General features: G+C 42.6%; 1 protein-coding gene across 1 annotated transcript in view; it reads right to left on the minus strand.

Moving 5' to 3' along the window:
- The window catches only part of CUBN (cubilin), a 139,921-nt gene that overhangs the window by 83,813 nt on the left and 39,594 nt on the right, over positions 1 to 16,514 (minus strand). Inside the window, exons 19-27 of the mRNA XM_035129760.3 lie at positions 15,450 to 15,628; positions 13,786 to 13,948; positions 13,274 to 13,490; positions 11,521 to 11,651; positions 9,010 to 9,196; positions 8,401 to 8,561; positions 6,641 to 6,822; positions 3,745 to 3,901; positions 2,550 to 2,737 (exon numbers count right to left, since the gene is read on the minus strand). Coding sequence (XP_034985651.3) covers positions 2,550 to 2,737; positions 3,745 to 3,901; positions 6,641 to 6,822; positions 8,401 to 8,561; positions 9,010 to 9,196; positions 11,521 to 11,651; positions 13,274 to 13,490; positions 13,786 to 13,948; positions 15,450 to 15,628 — 1,565 coding nt within the window. The remainder of the gene's footprint in view (positions 1 to 2,549; positions 2,738 to 3,744; positions 3,902 to 6,640; positions 6,823 to 8,400; positions 8,562 to 9,009; positions 9,197 to 11,520; positions 11,652 to 13,273; positions 13,491 to 13,785; positions 13,949 to 15,449; positions 15,629 to 16,514) is intronic.

Raw genomic sequence — 16,514 nt, forward strand, 5'->3', positions numbered from 1 at the left:
GGTTGGTAGAGCACGGCCATGGGTTTGAGCCCCACGCTGGGCCAAAGATCCCTGCATTGCAGGGGGTTGGAGAACTCTACGATTCTATGATTCTGCAAGCCATTGAAGCATGAAGCCTCTCATTTCAAAGGCTCACAATACATCAGGACATTTGTTAAAAACACACACACAACCAAAACCAAAATGGGAGCAACTGAATTAGCTACGCTGATACTTCACAGTTGCGCCGTTGTACGTTTTAATCATGCTGCCCCGAAAAGGCAGGGTGTGGCAGCTGAAGAAAAATCGCAACTAAAAATAAGCTATTAGTCATTCACTGTGGGGCTTGCATGTCTCAGAGTAAAACCACCCTCATGGAAGCATTTCGAAGCATTTGGAACTCTTAGTCATCTGAGGTTTGCTGTAATTAGAGACCATCTTTCTCTTGCATCCTTTACAGTGATTTTAAGTTCTGCTTTCAGATTGCCAGGTAGAAAATTTCTTAACCATGTCAGGATCAGATGCATAAGCACTGGTCTCCCTCCTCAACATTTTGAGGTCCATGGGCACAAATGGGGCTGGGTGAATATGCCACATTCAGTTTCTTTCAGCTTCTCATTGTGCCAATTTTGAAATTCAGTTTTCCACATTCCCACATCAGTTTGTGATTGAGGGGGAAACACACACACCAGAATTCTCATTCAAGTTTCTTCCTCTATACCAGGCTTCTTCAACCTCAGTCCTCCAGATGTTTTGAGACTACAATTCCCAGCATCCCAGACAACTGGTCCTGCTAGCTAGGGATCATGGGAGTTGTAGGCCAAAAACATCTGGAGAGCCGAGGTTGAGGAAGCCTGTTCTATACACATTCTTCTCTGCAATTTTACCTAATATACACATTTTTGCACAGCATTTCCCCCCAATACGTGTTTTTGTGTATTGTTTCCATGGATATATGCATTTACACAACACTTCACCCCAGGATATGCTTTTTGTACACATTACAAAAATGCAAAGATCACCAGGGTCAAAGCAATGATTCTTAAACATCAACTTCGTTGGACTGGTCATGTTGTTCGGATGCCTGATTATCGTCTTCCAAAGCAAGTACTCTATTCCAAACTTAAAAATGGAAAGATAATGCAACAAAAGAGGTTTAAACACTGTCTCAAGGCAAATCTATAAAAATGTAGTATAAACACCGACAACTGGGAAACACTGGCCTGCAAGCGCTCCAATTGGAGAACAGCCTTTCCCAAAGGTGTTATGGGCTCGAACTCAGGACAAAAGGGAGAAACATACTAAGAGGAAGGCATGCTTAGCAAACCCTCACCGTGATCAACTCCCGGCCGGAAACCTATGTCCCCACTGTAGAAGGACGTGTGGATCCAGAATTGGCCTCCACAATCACTTACGGACTCACTGTTAAAACCGTGTTTATGGAAGACAATCTTACTTGGCTATGAGTGATCGCCAAAGAAGAAGAAGATTCGGCTGGATAATTGCATTGCAAAATTTGGAGAATGCAAATTTGAAAGTGGGGGCTGTGCTCTGGTTCTCATTGTGTTTCAGAAAATGTGAATAGGGCAAGTTAACATTTAAATAAAAAGTGAACTGAATGTCTCCCCATCCCTATTCACAAACTAGGGAACTGTCATGGGCCCCACTCTCACACACCATGACCAAGCACACACCACAGCCCATTCTATTAGCTACAACAGAATGATTCTTTCAAGCCTAAAAGGAGCTGATGAGGAGACGCCACTGAGTGCCGTGGAAGACCTCTGATGGCGCCTGGGTGCCCCCGGGTGCCACATTGGCAACCCATGTTTTAGAGGATCCAGTGCCTTGGAGACTTACCTCAAGCTTTAAATCACTGACTATATCTGTAGAAAGTAAAAAACAACAACAAGGATCTACTGGTGGTAATGTTTGCTTTGAGTTTCACTGAAGTGTTAAGATATTTTCTAAATGTGCAGAAAGTGGAGGAGCAGAAATGCATTCACCAGTAGCAACCCGAGAAAAAATAGGGCTGGGGAGGATGACAGAAGAAGGAAAGGGCATTTCTGCAGATGAAAGTGATGGGTGGTTGGCGAGGGACCCTGTGTGAGGGAAGGGACGATCTCCAAGATTGGACAGCTGGGAGAAGAAAGGGAAGCTCCCAGGTGAGAGCTGGGAGGGTCCACCCCTTCTGTGTGAGACGAGGGTTAAAATCTACCTTTGCAAGAGGGCTTTGTTTTTCTGTTTTTTTTCTTTTTTGTTGGTTTTTTATTCAGATTAATTTGTTTTTTATTGTACTGTCTGCTTAAAAAAATCTAATACAAAATAAGAAAGAGGCAAAGGGCATTTCTGGAAGGGTGTGCAGTTTTACAAATGTTCCATGTTATAAAGTCATGCGTTTCAAACACAGTGTGAAGCAGCATTTAGTTTAGTAGGCTTCTTTCAAGCTCAAATATTTTCCCCTTTGATAACTCAAACAAGTAAGAGTTCCTCCTCGATTTGCCCTTGTTCCTTTTTTGGTAGATCCTCTTTCAACACCATATGCAAAACAGGAAATATTTTCTTCATACCTTTAAATGGTCACGCCCACAGTTTTCTCCTCCTTCTGTGCTAAATTCTGAGAAGCTGTAGTTGAGTGTATTGCCAGTTGTAGTTTGGATGGTCCAGGAGCAAAGTGAATCCGGAGGATACTTATTAGGGTAGTTCAAACTCTCCAAGATGCCTTGGCTACGGTTGGCAATGACCACACCCTGGCAAACTTGTGAAAAACATTTGGGGGAAAAAGGTTATACTTTCTAAAGTTTTCTTTTCTATATATTCAAAGAATCAACCAACACTAATACAGTCATACCTTGGAAGTTGAACAGAATTCATTCCAGAAGTCTGTTCGACTTCCAAAACGTTCAGAAACCATAGCGCAGCTTCTGATTGGCTGCAGGAAGCTCCTGCAGCCAATCGGAAGCCGCAGAAGCCCCGTTGGACATTTGGCTTCCAGAAAAATTTCAAAAACTGGAACACTCACTTACGAAGTTTAAAAGGAACTTCAGGAGCCGAAACATACTGTACAAGTACCAAGGCGTTTGACAACCAAGGTACAACTGTAATATCTATAAGTAACAATGAGAGTCACAGATATTTCGTAGAGGAGAATTCCCCCCTGTTCATCATCTCTTATGTAATATTCCCCAACACTCTTTCCAAAAATCTCAGTGGCTTTATAAACATGTATTGAAAGAAAGAAAGAAAGAAAGAAAGAAAGAAAGAAAGAAAGAAAGAAAGAAAGAAAGCTATCTCAAAACACCTGCTATGTCCATCCCAGACAATATATTTTATACAGTTTATCATCATTGTCTCATAGGACAAGTTTCTGGTTTAAGCAAATCTTTATAACAAGATGGATCACAGCAGCAGTACTACCAACATGCTGATTTCTTTTTTATTCGTGATTTTTTTTTAGGGGGGGAGGGAGATGGGGGAAAGGGAAAAATAGAGAAGGAACAAAATGGGATACAGTGTATCTTATACAGAAAGGGTGGGGAACCTCTGACCTGCAGGCCAAACATGGCCACTAGGGTTTTAAATTTGGTCTGAAGTTCAGCTTCATGGTCATGTTTCTTGGTCTTGCCATTACATACTTGAATAAATGGAAGTGGGGAAGGAACTTTTCAACTTGGATCAGGAAATGCCTGGCAAAGGTACGCGCACAGAGATAGCCGGAACTGGTTGCCACATTCATGTTATGGAAATCAAATTGTTAGTACTTACTCTGCTTATAACGAGCAAAGAAACCTCCGCCTCCGAAAGTGGCATCTGTCCTTAGTTTTACATACAAACTGTCCCCAGTAGAGTGGAGGGTGGGTGGTATCCGATCATCACAAAATTTGCCCAACATCTTAGCACTAGTACTGTTGCCATCATAGACCTATATAGGGCAATAGAAACATAGAAGTAAAAACAATATTAGCTGACTACTAAATTGATCATACAGTATATAATTTTTGCATGGGTTAGATGTGCAGTGCAGTGGGAATTAATCTCGTATGCCTTCAAGAATGTATGCAAATGAGCACATGTTGAACATACTGCAATCCTATTGTGCAATCCATGGGGTACAGCTAATTGAACTCACACAAGGCTAGCCAGACACATACAGTGGAACCTTGGTTTATGAACACCTCGGTTTATGAATTTTCAGTTTACGAACGCCGCGGACCCATCTGGAACAGATTAATTCACTTTCCATTACTTTCAATGGGAAAATTCGCTTCAGTTTATGAACGCTTCCGTTTATGAACAGACTTCCGGAGCCAATTACACCCATGCTTCGGGTTAAATACGCTTCAGGTTGAGTACTCCGCGGACCCGTCTGGAACGGATTAATCCACTTTCCATTACTTTCAATGGGAAAGTTCGCTTCAGTTTATGAATGCTTCAGTTTATGAATAGACCTCCGGAACCAATTGTGTTCATAAACCGGGGTACCACTGTATTTGATTCACGATACCATGAGATGTCTGCTGTGGGGTGCTTCTGTTTTGGCAATTATTTCATCCTGGTGCTGCAATTTATTTATTTTGCTGCATTATGTGCCACTTTTCCTGACACGATATCTCATTAGCCAGGATCATCACACCATGGTGAAAAGTAAAGTAAAAACAAGAAAACGGGTCCAAAAGCAGTTGCACAGAAACCATGGCTGCATTTGCATGTCGTGCTAAGTGAAATCATGGCTTACTGGAACCATGCAGACATCGCAAGCCATGTGGAGATGAGGTTTGGCTTAGTGTGTGATCTGAACCTGGTCTCCAAGTTAAGCTCTCTCCTCACTAAACATGAAATGCAGCCATAGTTTCTTCCTGGTTGCAGTTTGTGGCTAGCGAGGAGACACTTTGACCAAGCGTTCCCGTGGTTGGAAGCAAAGTGGTTTCAGGCTCTTCTCTGGGAGCCCAGAGTTTGACTTACAAAGTCATGCAAACCAGGCCAGTGGCTACACACAGGTACTGGAAAGGTGTATGAAAGAATGGAAGGCAATTTTCCTTCCATGACATGGCAATTTTCATCAGAATCAAATCTCATAAAACTTTGGCATGACCCTGCTCATAGGCATTATTAGGATAATGCTGACTGTTCAAATATTTGCTAGACTCATATGCGCTTTCAGGAATAACAGAAGTGGCTGGAATGTCCTGCATTTGGATGCTGATTGTTGTTTTTTTAAGGGGGAGCATTCACCAGGGGGTAAAAAAATATTCTAATGCTCCGATTATTAAGAAAAATATTCAGGTCATTTATATAACAATTTGAATATGGACAGACAATGGAGTTCTTGTTAGGGAACTCACTGCCTTTGTTCTTATAATTCATTAAAGCATTTTGCTAACAGCCTGATGTGCAAGACACATTCCCGCTCAGGATGAAAAATGTTCATCTTTATACAAGACAGCTCTCTGTGGAAGCAAAATTTAAGTGGCAGAATGCATTCTAGAATTTCTTAAAGTGATGGCACACTTTATGAAGGAACATCGACTGAAGTCCCTGCCTATCCTTCGCCATCGCATGGAGAAAATCACTCACTACTGACTTCCAAACTTGATCCTAGCTCTAGGGAAGGGACAGTGTAGAAGGGAAAAGATCGTTCCTGGGGAGGAGTTACCGTATAACAGTAGCAGTTTGCTCCCAAACCCATAAGAGAGGGAAACTATTTCCCTGTCCCCCACTTCATGATAGTGGTCCCAACACTGGAATCAGCAGTTGAGGGGAAAGCCAACCTCCAGATGTTGTTGGACCAACTCCCTTCAGCTCCCACTGATAATAATAAGGATAATAATAAGGATAATAATAATAATAATAATAATAATAATAATAATAATAATAAATTATTTATACCCCACCCATCTGGCCGGGTTGGTTGGGGATGATGGGACTTGGACAACATCTGGAGGGCCATGGGCTCCCCATCCTGGCTTTAGCCACATTTATTGTCTCATTCTTGGGGCTAAAAGGAGCAACTGGAACTTGGACAGCAACCAGAAGGACTCTTTTTTCTTTTCTTTTCTTTTTTCTTTTCTTTTTTCCTTTCTTCTCTTTCTTATTTCTTTGCGCTCTTCTTTCCTAGAACGGTTGAGACCAACCATAGTGACTGACTGCATATAGAGTAAACGTGCCCAATATGGCCAAGAATAAATAGTCCTCGATTAGGAGGAGGTTTGGATAGGAAAAATGCAACTCCAAGGCTGTGTCCTCTGAGACTAAGTAATGGGAAAATGAGGGGTGGAAATGACATCCATCCATAGCTATGGGCAGCAGTTCCTGCCACCATGGTGGAACTTTCCCCCAGGTACTGGGTGGCTTGGAATATTTCTGTAAAAAAAAAAAAAGGCATTGTGTAAACTGGCTATTAGTGGAGAATTGTTCTATTGGTGTTGAAGGTCTCTTTTTACATTACTTTCATATCTCTAGAACAGTCCCTAGTGTGCCAGCCCCTGCCAGCATGGCCAATGGTCACTGGTGATGGGAGATGTAGTCCAACGAAATTTGGAGGGCTGCAAGCTGAGGAAAGCTGCTCCAAAGCCACATAGTGCCATGATTCTTACTGACCATCCTTGGGGATAATCAACCTTATTTGGGGGGGGGGGGAGAGAGGATAAGCCACGGTACATACAGCAACATAGTCATATTGACAACGTGAATGTGACTCTAGGTGGAACTGATCAAACTGGAGTTCAAAAGGGCTTCCATGACTTGACTTGAGGAGCCAGTAGCATTCTGAATTGTGGTAGTAAGGCAATGGATAGTTGGGAGACGTAAAGATTCCAGAAGAAGTTGCAAGGGTTCCACCACAACCTGGAAACAAGTACAAAGAAAACACAGCTCAGCCACATTGCCCACCTCTGTTAAGGTCCAAAGTGCATGCCCAGTAAGGGAGAAATCCTTAAAATAATAATAATAATAATAATAATAATAATAATAATAATAATAATAATATATTATTTATACCCCGCCCATCTGGCTGGGTTTCCCTAGCCACTCTGGGCGGCTTACAACAGAAAAATAAAACACAGTAATCTATTAAACATTAAAAGCCTCCCTGAACAGGGCTGCCTTCAGATGTCTTCTAAAAGTCTGGTAGTTGTTTTCCTTTTTGACATCTGATGGGAGGGTGTTCCACAGGGCAGGCGCCACCACTGAGAAGGCCCTCTGCCTAGTTCCCTGCAACTTGGCTTCTCGCAACGAGGGAACCACCAGAAGGCCCTCGGTGCTGGACCTCAGTGTCCGGGCAGAATGATGGAGGTGGAGACGCTCCTTCAGGTATATTGGACCGAGGCCATTTAGGGCTTTAAAGGTCAGCACCAACACTTTGAATTGTGTTTGGAAACGTACTGGGAGCCGATGTAGATCTTTCAAGACCAGTGTTATGTGGTCTTGGCGGCCGCTCCCAGTCACCAGTCTAGCTGCCGCATTCTGGATTAGTTGTAGTTTCCGAGTCACATTCCGAGTAAACATTTCACATCCACATTGGAGGAAAGTGGTATATGCCATGCAACATTTTCTACTCAGGGAACTGGTAGTTTGAAAATCGGTGGCTCTGGATGATACCAAGAATGTGACTGAAGGTTAAGTGGCAGGAGGGCAAGAAACCAAAGGATCATCACTGAGGAAGGAAAGCTGGGCTGTACTCCTGCCCCTAGTAACAGTACCTCCATCAAGGTACTGTTCCATCAAGAAGAGACCATAAATTTTCCCAAGGGATTGTAGAATCATAGAATTATTTAGTGAATTTATACCTTGCCCTTTTTTTCCAAAGGAGCCTAGTTTGGTGAGGCAGTGTCCCTTTCACCCTAATGCACCAGCAGTTTCATGGCCCCTTCTTGCCACTAGTTATTTATTTATTTGACAGTATTTCCATAAGATGCATCAAGGGGGCTTAGGATACAATAAAACCAATCTATAAATATCTATAAAACCAAATTAAGATTGTCAATAGAACAGCATTCAATACTGCAATCGATAGCAATGGACAGATTTACACATTTATAAAAAGTATACAGCAAAAGCCCAGATGGCTTATGGTAAGGTCACACCATTAATATAAGAAATTATAGCATGCAACATTCTAAATATTAAAACCCAAAACTATTTCTGCCTGCCTACATTTTCCCCAGCATCTTTAGCATAGGCATAAATGGAACCTGTTGGGCCTCCTTTGGGAGGGAGTTCCACCATTGTGGCGTCACCACTGAAGAGGCCCTGTTTGTTGTCCTCAGCAGACAAATGGACCTGATTATAGTCTCACCCACAGATCCCAATAAGAAAGGCCAAAGAGCTTTATTCGGGAAGGATTTGCCAACAGAGAAACAAATATCTCTATCCCTATCTGACAGTAATAGACACCATTTTCTTTAACAGGCATTCTGATTTTACCTGTTGATGTTCCATCCCAGTAAACTGAGAATCCAGTGCTCGTATGTGAAAAATCACTCTCAAACTTTATCCACAGTTTGTTACTCTGGGAGATTGTAACTGGAGGCAACGTTGAGCCACAGTATTTCCCAAGCAATGGCGATGTCTCGTAACCTCCATCTCTGCAATCAGGGGGAACCACACAGTGATGGTTAAAAGGAAACCCTGCTGTACGTCCAATCACCAAAAGAGGTTCAGTTGGCGGGAATGTGAGGCAGGGGCTTTCCTGGGTCAGCTCCCCAATGATGGAATTCAAGCTCCCTGCCAGGGAGGTGAGGTGAGCAGCACAGTCCCACAACTCTGCAGCCCCCCTGGTGTCTCCTTGTTAAAAGGATCAGGTAGCAGTGATGGAAAAGATGATATGCCTGAGACCCACTGCCAGTCACAGTAGACAGTACTGGGGTAGATGGACAATCAGCCTGACCAGGTAGAAGACCTTATGTTGTAAGGGATATTTAGTGTATGGTGTTCAGGGATAGCGGCTGGAAGAGGGAGCATCTTAGGTACATTACAAAGTGAAGTGGATTCATGAACCTGTAAGATATTACTCTGAAGATCTCAGAAACTTGCCTGAGTTCTACGTAATCACTTGAACACCTGGCCCCTTCCTCCAAAGAGAAGTTGGTGAAGTGCAAAGCAATCTGCTTGTTGTTCCCCACGTGGATCCTGTAGATGCATGTCATTCGGTTGGGATAGTGGCCAGGATAGTTTGGAGATGTTAACTCACCAGACGCCTCCGTGTATTCATGTGAACAGACTTGAAAGGAAATGGAACGAAACAGGCAGGCAACGTTTAAAAGACATTGGGAATCTTGGCCTCATTGAAAAGATCTTAATAGGATACAAAGAGTTGGAAACAACCCCTGTTACTAACCACTACCTCCACAAAAATGAGCTATTTTTGCTTGTTCTTTGCTACCGCTTTAAGCTAAAATGCACCTATCAAGATCAAAGATTCAAAGATTTCACCTATTTATATATGGCTTACAGAAATTTCATCTAGACAAAAAAAGTTTTTATTGATAAAAATAATAATAATCAAGGGATGGTAAGAACACTAGATGTCAGAGCAACCTTCTCTGACCTGTGGCCCTTCCCCAACTTCTCTTGACTCCAGCTCCCATCAGCGCCAGCCAGCCCATCCAACAGTCAGGTATGATAGGAGGTGGAGATCAAAAACATCTGGACAGCACCAAGCTGGAAAATGCTGTGCTAGAGAGAAAACCTAGGCCCTGATTCAAGCACTAAAATATATCCACCTTGTGCAGATGGAGCCCCAGTTTGAGGTTTCCCATTGCAAAGTAGATGGGCAGTTCCTATTACAATGTATTTTGTGAAAATATGTGCTATCCTTCTAGTAACATGTGCATATGGTTAAGGGAAAATGTGCTTCTCTCTCTCTCTCTCTCTCTCTCTCTCTCTCTCTCTCTCTCTCTCTCTCTCTCTCTCTCCTCTTCTTGAAGAAACCAATTAACTCTAAAATTTAAATATTATCTCTTCTGTGCAGTTTTTCTAAAGTAGATGAGGATGGACCTTGAAACCTAAGCAGCGATGGTGTGGTTGCCTAATGCCTAGTGCACTTATTTTGGATAGAGCTGCACAGTGTTCAGAGAGATTAAAGACAGATGAATATAAAACTTAAACATCCTGCTTGGCTAATGTCCTTCCGTGTAAATTTGTCCAGCACTATTACAGTAACTCTTCCTTTTTCATTATCCCAACTGGAACAGAGGTACCCTATTCAGTAACACAGCATCCAGCTCCTAGATTAAATGCTATCCATGTGAATTATAAATAGCACATGCACAAAGTTTTGGGTTGGTGATCTTTGTCAATAACAGGAAATCGTCTGATGTCTTGGTGCTTTTATTAATCATTAGGAGAAACTTGTGTTTCCGTCCATTTTCAGTATATGAATTCCAGCTTGCCCAGGGGGAGTAAAATTGTACTGAGTAGCTGTGCACAACTTTCTCTGCCAGGGTGTGAAGATGGCTAGACCCATCTGGTTCTGATCCCTGCCAGTCCAAGCCAGTCCAAAGCTGGCTCTCATGGAAAGGGCAATAAAAGCTGCTGGAAGCTGAACTGTGTAAACAGCCAGTGGAAGATTAAAACACCATTTTGTTGTCTCTTTCTTATACACCATTGCGCAACCCAGAAAATTAAAGCTGGGACATTACCCTCTCCTGTTCCTCCAGAAACACAATTCAGATCCATTATTTGCCAAGATTCTAATTTTAAAAGCTAGATGAAGAGTCTTGCATTGGGCATGATTTTTCTTTTAATTTGATCTCTCCCTGTCAAAAGAGATTTGCTACTTTCCCTGAGAGTCCTTTTATCCTAATATTTGCAACCTCCAACTCACCCTGCACCCCCCTACAGAACATACTCTATCTTCTTATATATATATATATATATATATATATATATATATATATATATATATTGCAGACAATGAAAGAAAATATCAGCACTTGAAATCCTGCTGGTACTGGCACAGAGGAACATAATTAACTGACTTAATTTTACCAACTCGGAGAAAAGAAGGAGTCCAAACAAAGATCCCTTTGTGGATAAGTTCAAAAGCAAGCCCGTTTAGAAACATTCAGCCACAGACATTTCAAATTGAATCTTTATCCCTCTGCAGATTGGAGTGAATGCATTTGCCAAGCATGACATTCATTGCCAGCCTTTGCTCAATCAAAATCCAAGGACTAAGTAAGATCTCCTCTTCCCTGACATTATCACCAGTCACTAGCTGCAGCCCTATTGGGAGAAGGCAAGCCTCAATTAATCCTGGGCTAGTTACAGCTAGGCTTGAATGCTGCATTCCTCCCTATGTGGGGCTGTCAGGGCTGGTCCAGCTGTTAGGGCACACTAGCCAACTGGATTGCTGTTTGAAGCTTATTTGTCCCAAACCTACCTCCACTCAACACCTGAGGTCAGCAAGATGGATCAGGGGCTGCAGGACAGATTAGGTGGCAAACACATCCCCACCCACCCCAGCATCTGCTTCCCGAGGAGCCAGACTCAGGGAACCTAACAATAACACCGGCCCTGGACCCAGTGAATGTCAAAGCATACCTGTAGATGAATTCAATGAAACATAATTAACCGAGAACCCTTCAGAGGCAACATTGTGGTTTGTCACAAAATATAACATCAACGTGTTGCCGCCGCTGGTCATAGATGGTGGGACCGACCTCCCACAGTACCTGAGCCAAAACAATTATAAATAGCATATAACTGACCTGTTAGAACAACCCCCTTTTGGGACCTGCTTTCAAATCCCTACTTGGCCCTAAAGCACACTGGGTGACCTTGGAGCAGCCACCAACTCTCTGCCTAACCTACCTCACAGGGTCGTTGTGGGGATTCAGGGAGGGGAAGAACCATGGGCACCCTCTTGAGCTCTTCGGAGGAAAGGTGAGATATAAATGCAATAAATAAACAAATATAAGATAACCTCTGGTGGACAAATGGGCAATCGAGTATGCCACCACCATACATTTTAAAATGTTCAGCTAATATTCTAGCCTTCAAAGTAATAAGGAACAGAAAAATTGGACTGTTCTGTTTTACCATACCTTAAAGAGGATGGCTGGCGAAGTTGTGACAAAGAAAGGACTGGGTATTGATTAAAATTAGACAGTGGATGATGATGATGATGATGATGATGATGATGATGATGATGATAGTATATCGGGTCCTCTCTAACAAGAGGACACGTGTTGTGGTGGGACCTGGCAACCAGACCCTGTGTTGTGGGTGGGAACGTTTGGATAGCCACAACACCCTATTGGAGGTCCCTCGATCCTGGGTGCAATTGGGCCAGAGCGACGCCAGTCAAAGCAATTGAGGGACCTCTATTTAAGCCCATGCACATGTCCCTGAGCTTCCTCTTTTGGGCTATCTTTTGGGCCTCTTTTGGAACACCCGCCCACCTCTCCCTACTTTTAGGGCTTGCGCTTAACCTTGCTATGGTGTCGTGTGTTGCCTGTCTTTCGGGACAGGGACATGGCATGAATTTTCCCCACTTGGCTGATTGGCTGGTGCCACTTGGGTTTTGCCTGCCACGTAGCAAATCGTCACAACTTGTAAAGTTGAGGATAGGCTCTGGTTCAGGTGATAGGGGTGGCAGGATGCCTAGCCATCCCTATGCGTGGGTATTCCGCTAAATGAATCCACGGACCCATTGGTTGGTCTTCCCTGTGAGGGGTTGTGCCCTGAGCCTGAGTCCAGGGGACATCTGGGTGGAGGCCTAGCAGGGCTCCTGCTTGCCACTATCCCACGTGTTCACCCGAGGCTGACCTATGGTTGGTGCCCAGGGTCAGCGCTGCCTGCAAGGGTGCAGGGAGCTAGTCGAACCAGAGCCTATGCAACCACTCACTTGATTGTAATCAATAAAGTTGTGGCCTAAATTCTGCCAAAAAACAAACCAAAATTTTGAGTCTTGTCTGAATTTATTTGGAGGTGGTGAAAAGGTCTCCACATGCAAAATTCGTACCCTGCCCATCTGTGTTGCTCCAGCCACTCTGAAGGGTTTAAAAGGTTGTAAAACAGCTTGATGTGATGGCAGGCTATGTCAAGTACACTTACAATGCAATCGTATACCCGTTTACTCACAAGTTGCACTGAATTCTATGGGATTTATTCCTCCATATTAGCATGTATGGCAGGTGCTGGGAACCTTTGGCCCTCCAGAAGTTACTGAACCGCAACTCCCATCAGCCTTAGCAAACACTGACAACAGCAAAGGGATGGTGGAAACAACATCTGGAGAGCCAAGAGTTCCTCACACTTGCTGTATCAGATTGCAGATTTTATAAATACATACCGCCCCAGCGTTGTCATAGTGCTGTTGTCATAGATTTCAAGGTAATCTCTGTTGCAGTTGTAATCAAATTCCAAGTAGAAATACAAAAAGGTCAGGCGGACCAAGTAACCAGGCTGAACTAAGATGGTCCAGGCACACCTGACACCATGCGGGTAGATCAGTGGGTAGCCAGGACTTGAGATGATTCTGTTGGGTTCTGTGAGAGTCCCTCCGCATGCTATACCACAGAGGAAAACAGGGTATAAATCAAGCATCAAAAGGCAGCTATGGAGACAGTTAATAAATCCTTAAAGCATTTTGATTATAATATACTTTTTTGTTAAAAACTTTCAAACTTTATATAAAAGCGTTTGCACTATGCATTTAAGCCCTTTGTAAGGACTGTACTTTCTCCAGAAATAGTGCATTTGATTATACAATTTAATTGCTTTTCATTACATCAGCCCAGGTAATTTGGTGACAATGGCAGGGAGTCAAAAGGAGAGAGAGTGGGGAAGGGAGGTAACATTTACCAGCATCCAAAGACTTGTATTCGGCAAGGAAGCCAAGGTTTTCAGCAGACGAAGCTCTGAATTTGATATATAGATTGTTACGCATAGATTGAATTACTGAAGGCACAGTTTCGCCACAGTATTTCCCTAAGGAAGGAGCATTCTTATTGTTTCCATCTCTGACCTGCAAGGGGGGAAATGTGCAGAACTCGTGAAATAGCTGCCACGTTAAGCATACATAGGAAGCAGGCTTGTACAGAGTCAGGCCATGTGTCCAGGGCAGCTGTCTACCAGTTCCATCTGGTACACAGGCTGAGACCCAACCTGCCTGCAGACTGTCTCGCCAGAGTGGTGCATGCTCTAGCTTTCTCTTGCTTGTACTACTGCAATGCACTCTACATGGGACCACCTTTCAAGGTGACCTGGAAACTACAACTAATCCAGAATGCGGCAGCCAGACTGATGTCTGGGGGCGGCCGCCGAGACCATATAACACCGGTCCTGAAAGACCTACATTGGCTCCCAGTACGTTTCCAAGCACAATTCAAAGTGTTGGTGCTGACCTTTAAAGCCCTAAACCAGGTATAGGCAAACTTGGCCCTCCATATGTTTTGGACTACAACCCCCATCATCCCTGACCACTGGTCCTGTTAGCTAGGGATGATGGAAGTTGTAGTCCCAAAATATCTGGAGGGCCAAGTTTGCCTATGCCTGCCCCAAACGGCCTCAGCCCAGTATACCCAAAAGAGCGTCTCCACACCCATCGTTCTGCCCAGACACTGAAGTCCAGCGCTGAGGGCCTTCACGGTGGTGGCACCCGCCCCGTGGAATGCCCTCCCATCAGTTGTCAAGGAAATAAACAACTACCTGAATTTTAGAAGACATCTGAAGGGAGCTGCCCAGAGAGGCTGGGGAAACCCAGCCAGATGTGTGGGGTATAAATAATAAATCATCATCATCATGATCTACACACTGATTGGCAGTGGCTTTCCAGGGTTTCACTCGAAGATTTCAGGGATTGAACCAAGGGTCTCCTGCATGCAAAATTGCTATCTGCCCATGGGCGATGGTCCTTCAGCTACTGTAGTGGAATGTTATTCTTTTCACACTTAAAGGTGACCCTACCTAATCCATGCTTTCCAAGACAATAACAGAACCAAAATGCAACTCTCCTTCTCTGAATTTTGCAGTGCGCTTCTCCATCCAAGTAACGTGTGCAAAAATGCATGTGCTGGAGTAAAGTGCACATATTAATGAAAACAACATACCAAAAAATTATTACATTACGGGGAGGTGTTTGCAATAATGTGCACAGTAAGCCAAATTGCACAGAAATGTGTGTATTTTAGGAGAATTTCACAGATGAATTTTCATTAGGACTTTCAAAATAATTGCAAACAGGTGTGGAAACATGGAGAGCTGTATTTAAGATTGGAAAATAAAAACAAAAACAGAAAATGGACAGATTCATCCAACTTTAAAGTACTCTATTCTCTCTCTCTCTCACTCCTGCCTCCCTCATTTGAACCCTAAATATGTTTCCTCAGAATAGAAGTTCCATCAGTTTCACAGGGACTGACACTTAGTACACTTAGAATTGAGACCTAAGTCTATTGGTAAAATTGATCTCAATAAACCAAGATTTATATTTGGGTTTCTTTCTTTTTTTAAAAAAGACACTTCACCTCAACATAATCCAAGTCACAACTGCTGATGTTATGGAGCCGAAAGTCAGTGAAGTTCAGAATCACTCGATGGCCTTCTGGCTGAGAGATGATCCACTCGCAGATCTTGTAATGAGACAACGGCCTGGTATAATAGGGTGATCTGATGACACCTTCACCGGACAAAGCTCCTCCACAGGCTGCCAATAGAAATGAACCATTAGTAATTCTACTGATAATACTAGGAAGCAGTTTCAAACCAGGGTGGATAAAAACCAATGGTTTTTTTTTAAAAAAATTTTAAATCGGACTTTTTAAAATTTAAATCGGCATTTTAAAGTAAAATGCTTTTGGAGGAAAACTCTTTCTAAATATAGTTTTCTATTTAAGTTACATTATAGTCCAAAGGCATTATAGTCCATCAGGAAATAAGGATTTGTTTTAATTTTTTCGTGTGTGCTAAAACTCAGTCTAAGTTTTGTTTTTGTTTTTTAATTGTTGAACCACATCAGTTAACAAACATGGATCCATATGCTATAATGTTATTATTTTAGTTAAATAAATTGTTTAAATTGTTATTTAAAAAATGATTACTTTTCTTTTTCCAATAAAGTACAGCAAAAAAGTTGCTTATTTGGTTAACTTATTAAACCTCACAATAATTTCATAATTATCTGTCTATGTATTTCTAATAGTATACCCAAATCAGTAATTTTTTATATAATTGTAAAAACTACTCTGAAAATTTATTATTCCAAAAATAGAACCTTCATCTGGTTGCAAATATTAAGATTATACCAGCAAGGATGAGTCTTTCTGTAAAAATAAAATAAAATGATTTCAATCAAATCTTACTGACTAGTGATTTAAATTGTGATTTAAATCAAATCCACCCTGTTTCAAACCAAGCAAAACCATCAATCCAAGCTCAATATTGTCCACACTGACTGGCAGTGGCTCCCCAGGGCTTCAGAGAGAAGACTCTAAGGATCAAACCTGGGTCCTACCGCATGTTCCATCACTATGCTACGACCTACCTGGGATACTTATAGCTACTGTAAGTCCATAGTGTGCTCCATCATGATG

The sequence above is a fragment of the Zootoca vivipara genome, chromosome 11, assembly GCF_965207765.1.
Source record: "Zootoca vivipara chromosome 11, rZooViv2.hap1.1, whole genome shotgun sequence".
Lineage (NCBI taxonomy): Eukaryota > Metazoa > Chordata > Lepidosauria > Squamata > Lacertidae > Zootoca > Zootoca vivipara.